This window comes from Eutrigla gurnardus (genome assembly GCF_963514095.1).
Source record: "Eutrigla gurnardus genome assembly, contig: SCAFFOLD_145, whole genome shotgun sequence".
NCBI classification, from domain to species: Eukaryota; Metazoa; Chordata; class Actinopteri; order Perciformes; family Triglidae; genus Eutrigla; species Eutrigla gurnardus.
The window spans coordinates 24,671-42,500 of record NW_028155270.1 but is presented as its reverse complement, the minus strand read 5'-3'; the positions used below and the strand labels follow the sequence as shown (position 1 = coordinate 42,500).

Genomic DNA, 17,830 nt, shown 5'->3' with positions numbered 1-17,830 from the left:
CAAAGTAAGGGCGTCCGCTTCGAGGTAAACATACTAATATAGATCACAAAAGTGGTGCAAGCTGTGAGTTAAAGCCACACGTCAGTGCAACTGACTTTAATTGAAGATTGTGGGTTTTTTCCACTCAGTTCAATGCATAGTTATAACAGTGTATTCTTTATCATTTCACTTGAAACTGTTGTGTTTATTTTGCACTAAAGTTCTTAATTAAATGAGAAAAAACGTTTTATTTATCAAGTATTTAATTCACACAGGAGTATACCAAAAAAAAGAATCTTTACCACGTGGTTATGTCATCCAGAGAATGGGTTATATTGTGATATGTGTCGTCATGGGGATATGAAATTATCTGTATGGGGATATCATATTTTTGGCCCTACCTCTTCGCTGGACTCTGCTGGGCAGGCCGGCGTAGACGTCCTCGGCGTGGATGTGAAGTCCTCTGTAGAAGTCGTGACACGCCTCCTCGCCCTTCTGATGCAGGTGCTTCAGCAGCTCAGGTAGCCTCACCTTGGTGGGCACGCTCAGGGTCCTGAACTGCAGGGAGACGCAGGCTGATTCATCACACCTGAACGCTGTGCTTCTGATTCAGCTAAACACATTTAACTGTAGGACCTATGGAAGCCCACTTCTGCCAGATCCTATTAGTCATTATAAGAAACTCACAAAATAATGATGAGTTAATGACACCCTCCCTCGCCCCCCCCCCGCAAGAAAAAAAAAAAAAAAAAAAACCTTACCTATAGCACTCAGATGGTAGCACTGTTGCCCTTGAAGTACTACTTTACTCAGATGAGGACCTAACACTTGTTCTATTTTTAGCTCTTACTGCATCGGCAATGATACGTCGTGGTTTCTTTGTTTCCTTCTTTTGACAAATGTACTTATTGTAAGTCGCTTTGGACAAAAGCGTCTGCTAAATGACCTAAATGTAAATGTAAATGTAAGTTAGCTTCACAAAAGAAAGAGTTAGTATCTGAAAATAATGAGAAACTTTAATATTTGGTCTCTCAGGATAAAATGTAACGTTCATAATGAGATTATGACAGAACTGAAAATATTGAAAAAGAACCTCAAAACAATGAGACACTAACTCATTATTCTGAGATGGTAACTCGTTGTTTTGAGATACTAAATCAACATATTGAGAAAGAAACTCATTATTTTGATTTTCTCATATTAAATACCTTTTTTTTTTATCCCATCACATTGGCCGACTTGACCTTCCATACAGACAATCAGGATGATTTTGTTGTCCTCGTAACTTTGTGAAGTGTTATTATCGGTACTTACCCTTTGTGCTTCCTTGTCGCTGAGTATCTGGGGGTAGATCCGGTTCAGCTGCAGCACCAGTCTGTCAACCAGTTCAGAGTCCATCCTCCGATCCGAGCACAGGAAGTGGGCGTCCCTCTGGAGCTGCTCGCGGTCGCCGTCGGCTTCTGCTCAAGAACGACAGAGGTGACGACGTTAAAGAAGAGACGACACGCCGTGAAAGGGATAAAGTTCTGAGAAACATCCCCTGCTTTCTGGTCTGGTGGACTCTAAATGGACCTGTCAATCAGCAGGTAAGCCCCGCCCCCTAAAGCATCCCCTGCTTTCTGGTCTGGTGGACTCTAAATGGACCATAATGTACTAAATGAACATCATGCTGGATTGAAGAAGACTTGAAACTAGAGATTGAGACCATAAACTCATGTTTACAATGTTTACTGAGATAATACATCAAGAGAGAAGTAGGACCATTTTCTCATAGACTTCTATACAACCAGAGAGGAGTCGCCCCCTGGTGGCCAGCAGAGAGAAGTAGGACCATTTTCTCATAGACTTCTATACAACCAGAGAGGAGTCGCCCCCTGGTGGCCAGCAGAGAGAAGTAGGACCATTTTCTCATAGACTTCTATACAACCAGAGAGGAGTCGCCCCCTGGTGGCCAGCAGAGAGAAGTAGGACCATTTTCTCATAGACTTCTATACAACCAGAGAGGAGTCGCCCCCTGGTGGCCAGCAGAGAGAAGTAGGACCATTTTCTCATAGACTTCTATACAACCAGAGAGGAGTCTCCCCCTGGTGGCCAGCAGAGAGGATGACAGTTTAAGGCACTTCGTGATGAACTCATTTTATATCGTGAACCTGTAAAATTAAGAGCACGCTACAACAACATCTAATTGATGAGCCCTGCAGGTTTTTATGTCTGGTCTTACAGCGGCCCGGAGGTTTCTTAGTAAGCTGGGTCTTGGCATCGGTCCTGTTCTGAAAATAAATGACTAAGAGGTTTATTTTCTCCCGTTTTAAAGCAAAAGGTGAACGCGCTTGCTGTAAAAAAAAATGCATTTGGTAACACTTTATGTGTGAACAGCAAATAACAGCCAGGTGGCGTGATGGGAAGCAAAGGCCGGAGGTAAATACCAAACACCATCGATGGGGCATTCAGGGGCTTTATTCTGGAGGAGGTTTAAAGTACGAGGGCCAGAAGATTTCGCCACATTTTCTTGACAAATGTTGTTGTTTTGCTCCCCAGCTCATTTAGGCATCAAAACGGAGGCGTGGAAAGAGACTGGGGGGCTGTTATGATGAAAAAGGGTGGTGTGCGGTGCAGAAGTGTCCCCCAGTAAGTCTTGGTGAAGGGGAGCCGCTTGTGACGAATCGTTGCAAAAGCAAACTTCTTCTCAAATTTTCTTCCACATGCAAATAAGAAAGCGGTGATGTCATTTGTTCGTCCAGTTTATCATAATTGTATTCAATCACATTATTAAACAAACACCATTAAATAAAACTGCCTCATCCTCATTCGTGAGAGAAATGATTCTGTGATTTCAGATTTAGATGCAACTCACAGAGAAGCCTCATCATGCCCATCTTGTTTTTTTGTTTTTTTTAAATAAATACTGGATGGCTCCATTAAATTAAATTATGTTTTAATTACCGGCTGCCCAAAAACTTCTCCACATTAGTCCAAAATTAAACCTTGGGCCAATATGATGATAACACATTGCCATGGCAACAACTAAACTTACAACGCGAGATTTTCATGCAACAAGTGGCGTGCAGCACAGCAGGCGGTCATTTATAGGCTGACGTCAGCGCGCGTGCGTTTCTGTACATGATCCCGAAACGAGCCGAAACATCTTACCGGTGATTCACAAACCTGTCATACGGACAAACAGCCCTCCGACCCCGGCAGGACTTCCTGGTCTCCCCGGTGTGACGGTCCCTGCTCGCCCCGCTGCACCGCTCCAGACAGGCGGGACCACGTGACTGTCCTCACACCCACGTGGTGATTATCCGTCCGCCCAGCTGACAGCAGGCAGATTAGCAGCAGCTATAATTGGCGTATGAGTAATATTAATAACGGTAATATTGATTATAGGCCTATTTATATCTATATCAAGGATGATCATGATAATATTTATACTACTACTATTAATAATAATAATCGTCGTATAATACCAATCATATTAATATTGATAATAGTAATATAATATTGATATTAAGAGTGGTTATACAAATAACTATAATATTAAATACTACTACTATATTAACTAATAATCGGCTTATAATAAATAAATACAATAAAACAATTTAAAAATAAATAATAATAATAATAATAATTTCTTACCTTTTTTCTTGTCAGTAATAAATTCTTTCACTTCACGCTGCTGCTGCCTCGGTCCTTCAGAGCCATAAATGTACACAGTTGTATTCCCTCCTTCATAATACAGTCTCACATCGTTATCATAGAAGTCTTTTTGTTTTATTTACATTCTTTAAAAATCATATTTACATACTGGCCGGTGTTTCCAGCTGCTCTCTTGCCCCAACAAATAGACCCCCCCCCCCCCCAAAAAAAGAAAACCTACAATATGTTGTAAACTATGTCCCATTCAACACCTTAATCATTAAAACAACAATTTGAAAAGGTTTCTGAACAGTTCAACTGAGGACATGTAGGTTGCTGGACCCTCTAATTATAGGGGGGCCGGTGTCCTGGAAGTGCAATGACTCCTCTTTTCCCATAGAGGGCAGTGTGCCATTACAGATTACAAAAGGCACATGAGTCTCTTGTGCCTTTATACTGAGCATTATCATTTCAACAAGATCAGGAATGTTCCCACCAGTACTTATTGCAGTCCTCATCCTCCAGACCAGCAGATCTGGTCCACATACAAAGGTCTTGACTGAGTCCTGGATCACGTGTCCTCACACTGATATAATCCGAATGGAAGATTCTTTGTCAGGTTTCATATTCCTCGTGCTGGACTCGTCCGTGTTCGACGGGATCCCTCCTGAGAAAGTGCTCTGCTGTCCTCCGTAGGGCCACGCTGATCCGGGCCACGCCCCTGAGGTCTGGACCAGGTCTGGGTTATAGGGCTGAGGGGGTCCGTTGTATTCAGGTGGAGCAAAGACGTGTGTGGACTCTGGGTTTCGGGTCAAGAGAGGCCGGTGGTAATCGTGGCCGGGGAGGATGGAGAGTGGCGGGGCGGCGCCGTACGAGCAGGCGGCACCAAAGGCGTACTGCTGATGACATCTGTGGAGGAAAAGAACAGGAAGTTGTTTCAGGGACATTTAAATGTTGTCCGTTTCATTAAAAGTCAGTCCTCGTCTCACCTGCAGGCGGCCGTGTTGTCACACACGGCTGCACTGGTGTCCCACAGGGAAAGCACCTTCTCCTGGGTGTTATTGTTGTTGTTGTTCCTGCCTTTATGGCTGTAGCGAGACCGGGGGTCCTCCCGGTGAAGGGCCTGCTCCTCCCACTGACGCATATCAGACTCCCTGTTTAAAAAAAACAAACATTTCTGACTGATAACGCCCTACTTTGTTACTTCACATCACTCAAAATGACGAAGAACAAAGTTAATTTACAATTTACAGTTTTGATTGTTTCCATTTTCTATGACTTAAAACTTCGACCTCACTTGTTATTATGACATTAACAGTTACAGATATGAGTTGCTTCACAGAATTTGTACTTCCTGTACATTTTGCTGACAGTACTTTTACAACAACGGATTATTAGCTAATACTTATGTGGAATTTTTGTTTTTATTCCAGTAACTATGATTTTTTCTGTGAGTGAGTCCCCATTGTGTTGGTCAAAACAACTTGCGTTCTTTCTAACAGCCAGCAGGGGGCGACTCATCTGGATGTAGATTGTATGAGAAAATGACGTCTGATTTATTACCTCAGGAAACATTGAAAACACGAGTTTATCGTCTCAATCTTTAGTTCATTTAGTAAATAGTCAAATGTTGTAAAGCAGGTTATGCTATAGTTTCTATTTTTGTGATTGACGGGTTGTTACCATGGCGATGTCCAGGATTGGGAGTTGTCCATGTTTTCGCCTACAGCTTTAACCTTTTTCACAGAGTGTTGTCAGTCCATGAAAGTTAATTGGAACAGTTGATTTGGCATCAGAACAGTTCTGTTTTTTTCGTATTAGTAATAATAATAATAATAATAAATGTTATATATAGGTGCCTTTCAGAACCCTCAAGGACACGGTACAGCGAATCAAAAAACAACCAATAAAATACAAAATAAACAAGTTAGAATGGACAGATAACGTTTAGATGGTTAAGGTAGGACAGTTAAATTAGAGAGTGGACTTTAAATCAGAGGGAAAAGGCAGTTTTAATCAATCACATTCGGGCAGGAGAAGTCTGCAATCTGGGAACTCGCCGGCTATCTTCTGACAATTATTCAGCTTTTTATATTGGTTTTAAAATTAGCTTGTAGCTTGGTATTCAGATTTTAAACAAAAAAAGGAAAAAAGCAAGTCCTGCCCCAGATCTCCACCAGATCCCCCCAAAAATACCGACTTTGTTTCTCCACCATTTCAACCCTGAGTGAGCTTAAATGAGTGCTTCTACTGCAGCACTGTATACGTTGGAGTCACCTCTCGTTCTCCGTCCGTTTGTCCTCTTTGATGCAGTCGAGCAAGCAGCAGGTGATGAAGGCCACGGACATGAAGAAGATGATGGCGGAGCTCACGATGGAGGCCAGCACAGCCACGCGGAAACCGTAGTCCTCGTAGGGCGACAGAGCTGCAGGACGACAGGAGGAGACTTTATTTACAGGTAGCTCTCAGCGTGTTAAGGCGGCTCCATTCAGCATGCTGCAAAATCTATGTTCCTTATCAGACCATTCCACCTTTACAGATCAGTCTTTCATTGGAGGAGAACGGACAGAAATCATTCATTTCTTAAACTTTCTCTCCCACGATGATTGAACCCGAAACATAATTAAGATATTTTTTTTTTCTCTAACCGCACACCTGCTTTAAATTATTCCTCTCTGCCTCCAATTTGCATTAATATTAAACTTTTTTAATGAGCTTCATCCCCAAGCAAGAAAATAATTCTCTCTCAAATGGGTCCGCACATAATTTAGAGAGAATTAATTATTGCAAAGCCAAATCATACCTTAAGTGTCTCGGTGTAACATTGCCCATAGCCACAATGCCCACCACATAAAGTTGAATATATATATATATATATACACACACAATCTCCAGTAATTAGCAGAGAGCTCGGGGGGACAATTTTGCAGCCGCTAGCTAAATTTCTCATTAAAAGCATTTGGACCATCTACATATAAAGTGTATATATATATATATATATATATACACGAGGTGTTAGTCAGCTCCTCACGTTTGCAGTAGGTCTCCCCCACCCAGTGGGTGCTGTTGGTGACCATCACACACATCAGCTCGCTCCCCACCAGCTTGTGCTTGGCTGGACACTGCAGTGAAATGACCGTGCCCACGGTGGTGCCGTTGCCCTGGATGATCCTCTGGGTGCCGAGGGCCGGCAGGGGCCTGGGGGTGCACTGGGCCTGGATCTGACCTGGGAAGAGAGAGAGAAAAAAACAAAAACAGCAGCGGCTGTGATGAAATCGTGGTTGCAGATTAATCATCAGAAAGGAAGTTCTCAGATGACGGAGGACACAAGTTCAGCTAACGTTCGAACAACATGTATAATTCACGTTCAAAAGACAATTTGCTTTCAGCAGGATGAGTTCATTAGAGACAACAAAGGAGAAGGGAGCCCTGCAGAGGAGAGTCAGAGTGGGATGACGGCGAACCCCCCTGAAGGTCTGCACGACGCTGCATCCAAGCAGGAAGTGTGATAAATCATTCAAGAAAAAGGCCCGCGAGTAAAACAACATCTGGAGGAACAAGCGGCTATCATCCAGCTCGGCTCGGCGTGTTAAAGGAGGGGCGGAGGTCTCCGTCTGGCATGAAGAACCCACAACACCCCAGGATCACTTCATCATGACACAAGCTGCAGGAATGCAAACAAACTGCATGACATCAGGTCGGTGATTTCCAACGGGGAAGGGAAGGGTGATGTGATCCGAACCCGGGAACTCAACAGCCACGGACTCGAGGAGAGATTTTGGGATTCTTTTCTTTGTAACTTTTAAAAGGAGCAAATAAACGACATTAGCAAATTACGACTTTATGTAAAGATACAGTGGAGTACGTGAGGAGAGGATGACGTTGCTCTCAGTGTGTGTTGTTATCCGAGCTTCTCCCCTCAACTCTGCACTGCCCCTGGCGGTTACAACCACGTCCCACCCTCCGGTTCCCCCTCAGATAAACTCTGTTAGCTCCACCAAAACATCCTTTTTTTACTGTTAGCACCGCTAGCCACGATCCGCCGGCCCAGACGTGAGAGCCAATCGAAAATGCTCTCAATCTCAAATAGAAAAGCGAAGTCCCGCCTCCTTTCTGGTGGTTAAATATCAGTACGGCCGTCAATGATGTGAGACAAATAACAGTTTGATCCTGTTTGGATTGTGCCATGAATTACAAATATGATGTTTGTCAATTCGCAAAGATAATTTTGCACGGCAAGAAAGTCGCATTTAGTCACGTGACTGTTGAAGTATAATTTGTGATGCAAAAGTGATATAATTAGAAAGAAGAGCGGCACCCCGAGTAGCAACCGTACTGCATCTGGTGTGAAGCTGTTAACAACCTTTCCATAATTAAAAAAAACGTAACACATATGTATTAAAATAATCTTAGTAGCTTATTGCATCGGTAGCGGCGGTAGCGGCGGTAGCGGCAGTAGCGATGGTAGTGATGGTAGTGACGGCAGCCACCCCCATCATCATTTGGGTTTTAATTTACTAAATGAATATCATGCTGAAGTAGGGACATTTTCTCATAGACTTCTATACAATCAGACTTCTTTTTGCAACCAGAGGAGTCGGCCCCCTGATGGCCAGTGGAGAGAATGCAAGTTTAAGGCACTTCAGCGTTGGCTTCACTTTTCAGAACCCACATGGTTACTGCATTCGAGAAGTTTGTGAGGTAATCCCTTCCAATTCCTCCTAAATTGATTCACTTTTTTTTAACAATTACACGCTTCTGATGTCATTTCAAGACTCTAGACTACATTCAACCGGGATAAATACTTCCCCGAACAGAGAGCATCGCTTTTATGTGTGTGCTGCGTGAGCATGTGTGTGAGATGGTTATCTCAACCATGCATTGGCTGAGGAGTTTTTCGCATTAAACCACCCTTGACGGGTCGACCTCCCCTTTCACTTCCTCTTCTAAAATAAACACATGGTGGCACCTGGACGAGCGCTTTGCATGAAGTTAACCAAAAAAAAGATAGATTATATGATCCTTAAAATGAAACTTAACCATTAAAATGGCTTCAGAAATGGGATTTATGTTTCTCAGATATTTCAAACATATATTTATAGTGAAAAATAAAATAGAAATAATAAAACATAGTATTTAAATGCCTTACATGAATAGCCCTTTCCTTTACTATTAACCTGAGAGCAATTATTGGAAATATGTGTACCTTATATAGTTATATATGTACTATGGACTATCCATAAGGGGTATTTCAGAGGAAATATAACTTAAAGGTACACACAGTAAATCTCTCAACAATTAGTAATTCACCCTCTCACAGAAATATGCTAATATTAAATTACAAGCCTTCATGTTGACAGTAGAAGCCTCACAAACATCCTAGGACCTTAAATTATTATATTTTTCAGTCTTACCTGACTGACTCCGCTCATCTTTGCTGGTAAAAACCGTCCCGGGCACGTCTGCCGTAGAAGCCGTCGCCGCTGACATGGTGCTGACAAACAGACGACCCCCTCCTCCACCACCTCCACCTCCTCCACCACCGCTCCTTGGCTGTGCGTAAAACACTGCGCAACGGTGCCCCTCCGTGCCCGGTACCGGGTAAACAAGCCGCCTCTTCCACCAGTCAGCAGCTCTGTCCTCCCACAATGCACTTTTTTTTTTGTAACGTATATAAATATAAATGTGTTTTTTGAATTCCCCCGGGCGGGACGGCGCTGTGTGCCGGCCGTGTGAGCGGATGAAGAGACGCGATGTGATCCGTCGAGACTGTCGAGCGAAGCGAAAAATGACTTTGTGTGGAGGATTACATCAGGTCGGGTCAAGTTGGATGTCTGCGCTCTGTGAGCAGGGACGGTGAAGAGTAACTACCCGCACACACACACACACACACACACACACACACACACACACACACACACACACACACACACACACACACACACACACACAAACCGCTCTTTGTGGGCAGGATGTCGTACCTCTGCTCCGTCTGAGTCAGTCAGCATGTGATGCTCCAGACAGGGTCGAACATGCTCCGAAACAAAGATATTTTAAAGGAATATATAATAATAATATTAACAGATTAATGCGCAGATTACATTCCACACATGTGTGTTCCTGCATCTCGAAGAGATTTGCATGATATGTTTTTGTTTTTTGAGCTTCAACGTTGATATACAGGATGCTCATTTCAACAACGTTGTAAAGTTGCAGCAGTTAGAAGTAGAAAAGTCAGAGTAATATAAGATAAGATAAAATAAGATAATCCTCTACTATTATTAGTCCAAAAGTCTGGAATTTACAGCAGCAAAGAGGAAAGTACAATAGTGCAAAAAACAAAAAACACCAAAATAATGGTCTAATACAAGAAATAAGGGTTTAAAACATAGGAGAGATGTTTCAGTGACATTAGCACACGTTTGTGTGTAAAAAACACCCAAAGTGCTGCCGTGAGAACATGTCAGACAGGTTGTTTTTTTTATTATCTCACTTCTCTGTCTCTGGTTGTTGCGGAGTCATGTGGCTGTCTATGTAATCTGAATAACTGACATCGTTCTCAGAATGAGTAAACCAGGGGTGACTGCTCATGGAATGATGTTGATGATGATGATGATGATGATGATGACCACCAAATAAAAACATCCATTTACTTCAAACTGGAGAGAATACTTCTACGCAGACACATGTAATAGTATGAACCTCTGTGAGACATTTCCTGTTTTTTTTTCCACTTTGCATTCTCTTCAGAAAGCAGCACTTCTGCCTCATTTCCTTCAAGCATTCTGGGCATGCAGAGACTTCTGCTGTGGGTGGTAAGTGTCTCCATGGGTCACCTGAGCACCCCCCCCCCCCCCCCCCCCCCCCCCCATCACTTTAAACCCTTAAACACACAAGGAGCCCCTGTTTACACAGCAGTTTGCCTCATCAGGCACGAATATATTAGCATAACTCAGGGGTGCCCAACTCCGGTCCTGGAGAGCCACTGTCCTGCATGTTTTAGGTTTCTCCCTGCTCTAACACACCTGATTCGAATGATTTTCAAACCTGTGACAAGCTTCAGTTTCTTGATAACGAGCACATCATTAGAATCAGGTGTGTAAGAACTGAGAGAAACCTAAAACACGCAGGACAGTGGCTCTCCAGGACCAGAGTTGGGCACCTCTGGCATAACTGATGAAAAAGTCTTCTCACTTGAGTCTCTAAATTCAAACAAGCTGCTTATCAAGCCCTCATTGTCAGGGCTGGCCCAAGCCCCCCCACCAAAGCAGTCACCTGTGCTTGACGATTATTGACCCAAATGTCACACTATAATGTTACATTATAAACTGTATTAATGATTAATTATATCACAAATCACTGCAGCACGGTGCCTTATATTATTATTATTTTAAAATTTTTGCAACTATGCAACAAAAAAAGGCTCCCAGATGTTGTTGCACGTGAGTTAAATCCATGATTTTTTCATTTTAGCTGCAGAGTAACAGTAACGTCAACGTTTCGAGCTTCCCTGAATATGTTTGTGACCTTTAGAGGAGGAGGACACACTGCGGACAAGGACATTTAAAAAAAAAAAGAAATGACTCTGCTTCAAATGTTCCAGTTTCCTCTTGTGATTTTGAGACGGTTGCCACAGCAACGGCTAATGTGTTCTGGCGTAGTCTCAGCAGGTACAGTTTGGACTCTCAGTAGCTTCTACTTCATTCTCCGTCATCTGAGAAGTGTACCTACAGGCAAACCGAGGAGAAAAGGTGGGGTAAGCATGGTTGGCCTCACGTGTCCGCTCTTCCCCCCGACACACAGTGTGACACGATCGTGGCTCTGCTGGGTGGAGAGGACCGATCCATCACACAGGTAATTAAGCAGAGACGGAGGGGGGCACCACCTCACAGACGTGCTGCTCAGACCGGGTCACATATGGTCTGAGGTCTGCGTGGGTGGAGGAGCCTGACGGTGTCGGCTCCAAAGTGCCCTTGGTCAGTTAGTCGGTGACGGTAAAGGCAACGCGGCAACGTCCATATGGCAACTATCTTATTCTACCCGGCGGCTCCAGATTATGAGGCATCACAAACCTGCAACAACAGCAATATTTTCAGCTGAAGAATTACCTTTTTTTTAAAGAAATAGAGTGATTAAGACTGAAAACTTGCCAGAAACCATTTAATCATAATCTCACAGAGTGCTGCAGCAACCAGGACGTGATTTAGCATAATGAATATGTAAAATAAACTTCCATCCACACAGGAAGTTGGGTTCAGGGAAAAAAGAGTGTGGTTGATGGACCAATCCGTCGATACCTGAACATGAACAATGGTCTCCTGAGTGAAAGTCCTGTGTTTGTTTGACCCCCCCTCCATCTCTGCTCCCAGACCTCGCTCTTTATAGTCAGTCAGTCTAATAATGACACTAAGAGGTAGCTAACAGTTTGGCGTTATAGTTAGCTGATTAGCTCAGAGAGTTGACGGACGATGTAACAGAGATTTTACTTTATTCTACAGTCATGCATGAGCGCTAAAAGTTAGCATAGCCTGCACCAACTCAGTTTACATGGCGTATTAGCAATGGCACTGTGTGCACAACTCTCCATACATTACAACAAAAGGAGTCTCCGACTTGTGGCGCTACTTATAACGTGAGTAAGAATCAGACAACGGAAGTTGACGAGTCAGGAGTGAAGCCGACGCTCACTTCTGGGGGAACGGCCAACAGGAAACACGTCATCCCTGCAGCAGTTCATTAAGGACGGACTGCCTTTGTACCGCTGAGCAAACCACTGGTCGAGACTACTTTATAAACAACACAAACAACACAAAGTCACCCGGTGATCTGTCCATAATGTCATTAACGTCTCTTGTTTCCCGTTGTCTGTAACCTCTGAATAAATCACTTGTTCCAGGCTGGTATTGTTGCCGTCGGCAACTGAGAGGCCTCTCAATAAATCTGCACCTCCGTCGGCACACGCCGGGAGAGAAAAACAGAGAAGAGATGTGAGAAAGCAGGAAGAATGAGAGAGAGTTGATGAAGCATTGCTTGGCCACAGACGTGCACAGCTTGCAAGGCATTTACAGATGCACAGCGTTTCCTCAGACGGCGAGGGACAGAACCACTGTGGCGGAGACATCAAGCTTCCTTTTTCTTTTTTTGGTAAGGCAGTTTGAAGAGCAAACTTTTACTTTAATATCCCATAAGCTTCCTCCAGCTGGTTGTCATCACACAAGAGTGTGATATTAAGACATTAGATGTAAGAGGCACTTAAAGATATCGCCTGAAAACAACTGTGAGGCTTCACTTCCTTTCAGCTAAACAAGCTCAAAGACTATTAATAGACAATATTTTTTACAGCGAGGGGGGAAATACCACAAAGCATAAATTGATGCTCATTCGCTACAGCCACTGATGTCGTATTGATATCACACACACGGGAAACAGCACATGAAACAATGCCAGCAGATATTTGATTTAATATTTAATATGCTGATGGGACGTAAGAGGATTAGTGGCCATGTGGCACATAATGTATGCGTGCAAATGCGGTCCTGTGTGCATGATTTATGTCGTTTTGGTTCTGTCCTTTTTAACTTTCATGCTCACTTCCAGTTTTAAGTTTGATTTATGAATAACGACTAACTTAATAACTTAATTTATTATAGTTGTTTGTCTATTTGTATCACTTTTATTTACATGTGTGTATGTACCTATATTTAGCACTTTTTATTGTAATTTGCTCTATTTTATCTAGCCGATTTTTTTTTATCTCTATTCCATAATTATTATTTATAAAATGTGTTTTTTTGGTTAATTTCTGTTGATCTCCATTCATCTTTTTTTTTTATTTTATTTAATTTATTTTCTCAGGTCTAATGTCAGGGGAATGCTCTGTTGTGTTAAGAAATAGTAAAAAAAATTAAATAATATCCAGTAGTTTTGCATGAATGGGGGATGTCGCTGGTTTTGCGAGCATTTGCTCATAAAGCAAAGTATTGGACAATAATTCCTCCCAGAAGATTAAGTGTTGAATCCAATTCAACAATGTGGATGCCATGATGGGGACAAGAGAACAGTAATATTCATCATCTGGGAACCATGACCATCTTTTTATTCAAATTCATGTCACATTCCTTAAAACGAAAATATTTCAAATAATCTTAATTACTGGCGAGAGAGGGGGGCAATATTCAGAGAAAGTAGCAAATTTGCAGGTTTATTACGATGCTAAGATCGATGCTAGCTAACTTCCCATGAATGTACGTATGAATTAATGAATCCATCACAACGTGTGACAACGCCTCGTTAAGGTGATGATAATATGCCGTCGTACTTTTTGTCCCCTGAGGAGAAATCCGTTTTTTCACACCCTTCATAGAGGTAAAGAGCGAGCAGTCAGCTGTTACATTAAATTCCAGTTAAATGCATCCTCTGACAGAAGCCTCCAGCCAGAGGCTCAGATCCGTTTCACCGAACAACAGAAAAACGGGAAATAGACGAATAAAAAGAAACATAAAGAAAGAGGCAGCAAGAAACATAACAACTAGAACCTGGCAGGTTCCTTAAGAGTTCAGACATCCGTCACCGGGGGCAACAGGGGGACGATTCCCGCTGAGGTATCGACGAGGAGCTAACAGGGCGACGGCACCGAAGGCAACAGATGAGAAACGAGAGTCTGGAGGAAGAAGGCGAGGATGGATGGAGTGAGAGGAAGCAGAAAGGAGAGCGATAAGGTTTGAAGAGTTGAAGTGACAAGTCACTGAGTTCCACGACGGAGGAAATAGAAATATGTCAGGGTCCGCCACGGTCTGCTGGCTCCACTGTGAACTTCATCCAATCTCTTCTTCTCTTCTGTCTCTCACAACCAAAATACACAAGCTGCAGCTTATTAATATTAAAGGGACGTTTGAAAGAACTTCAGCAAACAGCACACGATGTCAGTCCGTTAAGAGTTTCTCTCTAAAACCTCTTCGATGCTGAATGTCGTCTCCAGAATGAGTATTTACTTGGATTTGGCTAAAAATGGTGCATCTTCAATAAAGAAATAAAGATATTTATGATCTCTGATGGACTTCATCGCAACTCGACGGCTTTGTTGGTTTAAATGTATATTTCCTGATACGACTTTGCCATCTTGGATTTGTTTTTGCAACCAGTTGAACAGAAGTGACCATATTTGGACCGATAGGGTCATTTACTCATACACTTCCTTGCAATCTGACGTTCTTTTTTACAACCAGAGGAGTCGCCCCCTGATGGCCAGTCGAGAGAATGCAAGTTCAAGGTACTTCAGACTTGGCACCCCTGAGTAGCAACCGTGCTGTTAACAAACTTTCCATAATTTAAAAACTTTACAGATAACTATTAAAATAAACTTCGTAGCTAATTGCATTTGTAGCAACAGTAGCGATGGTAGCAAAGGTTCGTGGTATCGACCTGCCAATCACATGGCAGCCGCGTTCTTAGCATCTATTTGGGTTTCAATTTACTAAATGAACATGCTGATGTAGGGACATTTTCTCATTTACAACCGGAGGAGTCGCCCCCTGATGGCGAGTAGAGAGAATGCAAGCTCAAGGCACATTTGCATGGCTTCACTTTTCCGAAGGTTGCGGCCTGTTTGTGGACATCGTGACTTCCTTCAGCTGCATATTTCTGCCTGTTTTTAAAAATGTACACGCTGTGGCCAAATGAAGCGTCTCTTTAAAATGATTGCTGTTATTCCAAATGTTTATTTTGGCGAGCTTTGGATGGCGCCGCGTTGCTGATGAGATGTTCGATGTTCTGTGTAATAAGACATTCAGGTCCAGAGTGTGTTTTCATGAGGAGGTGGTGCTCGTTTAGGGCTGCAGCAGAATTACATCTAGGGAAAGTGTTCACACACACATTTACATTAACATTTATCCCTCAGCGGGATAAATGAGATATTAGGTTTATTTGGGACTTGATATACAAATATCCATCATCAAATCGAGCTTAGAGATTTCTAATTAGCAAATAATGATGGGATGACCAACTCTCTCTCCAGTGGCTGCAACATTTTTTCTGTGATTTGTTGTTGCTATAACAGCGATTAATCATCATAAAGCAAATCTCTATCACACACCTTCAGATCCTATAATTAAATGACATTTCCCCACCCCGAAGGGTCTGATGGATTTGTGTTTCAGCGAAGAGGCCAAGGGGTTGTGATGTTATGATCCCTCCAAGAACAATAGTTGTGAAATTAGATTCCCTGAATCATTTTATCGTTTGAGTTGTCGAAAGAACAAACTTGCATCAGCTCGCGTTCGCCGCACCCAATACCACGAAACTGTGTCGGGGAGAAAACATGAAAAGAAGCAGGAAACGCTCGAACCACTTCCTTTACAGGAAAGGAGAAGTGTTGCTTCACTGCTGAATGCAGAAAAGAGAGAAAGATGGTTTCAGACACGGGGGCGTCGATACAGCAGGTACAATACAATAGAAGTGAGCCGCCTGATGTCTGTGGACCAATCAGGGAGGATCTCAGTTTCAGTTTTAACTTCCCGGCATCTTTAGGCCGTTTTTATTTTTTTAAGAGGCCTCTAATACTATTCAATTGTTCACAAAAACAAAACTAAATGTAATGTAATGTGCAATCACCTGTGTAATCAGCAGGCAGTTGAAAGTATAAAACAGGCAACAAATAATGATGAAGAGCTGTTACTCACCCCGACCAGGAGAGGTCCTTGAGCTTCTAGGCATCCAAAATAATATGCTGGAATGTAAGATTAGCTGTGGACAGACACAGAGACGCACACTCACTCACTCACACTTCCTTCCTATCGCATGATCCTCGTGGAGATGAAAAATAAAATCAAGATTGGAGAAAAGTCCAATAACTGGTACTTGATTTTGTGAAACTATGTTTATGACCCTGAGACCCCCCCTGGTGGTCTCCAGAGTCCTGACCCCCCCTTGGATGCCCAGGGACCAGCCCCCCTTTGAGCCGAGTGTGATCAAGAGCATGTGGAACTGCTACTCCTTGCATTAACCTCAGTCGTACAGCCGAGGTGAATGGGCATTCGATCAAACTTTTAGAGGTGCTGTGGGCTCGACATAGAAAAGTCAGGGTCACACCAAAGTTCTCATGAATCCTCCTTGAGGGACCGGGATTGTCTGGACCTGATTTAATGCCAAATCCATCAGCTGTTATGGCGAGGTGTCACTGTGGACAGGAAGCGGTGGAGCGGCCAGGAGCAGTCGACCGAAGACTGGAGAGATAACGAGCTTAGAAGAGAACGGGACGTGAGAGGAGAGAGGTCGTTTGTTCTTTCCCCGTTTCCCCCCCCCCAATCTGAAGGTCAGCAGGGTGAAGAACTCAGAGATTTGGGAAATGCAAAAATGTTTCTGGGCCAAACAAACAGCTGGTAAGAGGCTTACGCTCCAGTGGCATGGGCCAGCTTTTCCCATTAAAACCATTCCATCCTCTGCTGCTGTGAGAAGGAAAAGCATAATCATCATCTGAAATGTTTTCACTACACAACCGTCCACTAATGATCCATTTACTACTGATAATGGCTCAGGCAGAGAGACCTGCAGCCTCGATGACGAGAGCCATTAGAGAGCTGTAATGGAGGTTGACTCGACACGATGCGGTTCCCACGGCGACCTCGGAGGAAGTAACACTACAAACTCAGATTATCTAAATATCCAATAAACATGAAATTCTGCTGTTGGGAAAAAGAGTGGCTGGATAAGAAAAGTCAGGGATTAGTTGAAAAGAAAAAAAACAGACTTGAGGTTAGAGGACTCTGGAGCCCTCCCCACCATAAAAACAGGGAGGAGACGGAGCCTGTCTGTCTGTCTGTCTGTCTGTCTGTCTGTCTGTCTGTCTGTCTGTCTGTCTGGCCTTTTAAATGACTTTGTTTTCATACTATTTAGTATTTTTATAATACTTTACATTCTGAAAGAATTTCATTGTTCATATGATAATAAACCCTTTGAATCTTGAATCTCCACTTTGGTGCAGACGGAGGAATTGCCATAAACATTTTGGTGCACTCATTCACGCTTTCCGTCCTCTGCCATCAGTGTACAAATACCAAACAGGAAGTGATTATGAAATTAAAAACAGGAAAACTGGAAACTGCAGCATAGTAACCCTTGATGACACACACACACACACACACACACACACATACAGTAAAATATACCCACATGGCCATTAATCCTCTTAATGTCCCATCTGGATATGAAATCAGATGTC

The 17,830-nt window shown here is 43.0% G+C and overlaps 2 protein-coding genes across 4 annotated transcripts in view; both read right to left on the bottom strand.

Moving 5' to 3' along the window:
* Window positions 1-3,714, bottom strand: part of LOC311010377 (caspase recruitment domain-containing protein 19-like) — a 7,898-nt gene extending 4,184 nt beyond the window's left edge. Inside the window, exons 1-4 of one of the 3 annotated variants that reach the window (XM_084040891.1) lie at window positions 3,616-3,714; window positions 3,130-3,318; window positions 1,294-1,439; window positions 381-537 (exon numbers count right to left, since the gene is read on the bottom strand). In XM_084040891.1, coding sequence (XP_083897017.1) covers window positions 381-537; window positions 1,294-1,377 — 241 coding nt within the window. In that variant the 5' untranslated portion in view covers window positions 1,378-1,439; window positions 3,130-3,318; window positions 3,616-3,714. The other 2 variants (XM_084040890.1, XM_084040892.1) reach the window with 2 other exon arrangements.
* Window positions 3,715-3,730: 16 nt separating this feature from the next.
* Window positions 3,731-9,466, bottom strand: susd3 (sushi domain containing 3). The gene is made up of 5 exons (XM_084040889.1): window positions 9,030-9,466; window positions 6,647-6,841; window positions 5,893-6,040; window positions 4,605-4,769; window positions 3,731-4,524 (listed from the first exon to the last, which is right to left on the bottom strand). The coding sequence occupies exons 1-5, from the start codon at window positions 9,103-9,105 to the stop codon at window positions 4,197-4,199; spliced, it is 912 nt and encodes a 303-aa protein (XP_083897015.1). The 5' UTR covers window positions 9,106-9,466; the 3' UTR covers window positions 3,731-4,196.
* Window positions 9,467-17,830: the final 8,364 nt, after the last annotated feature.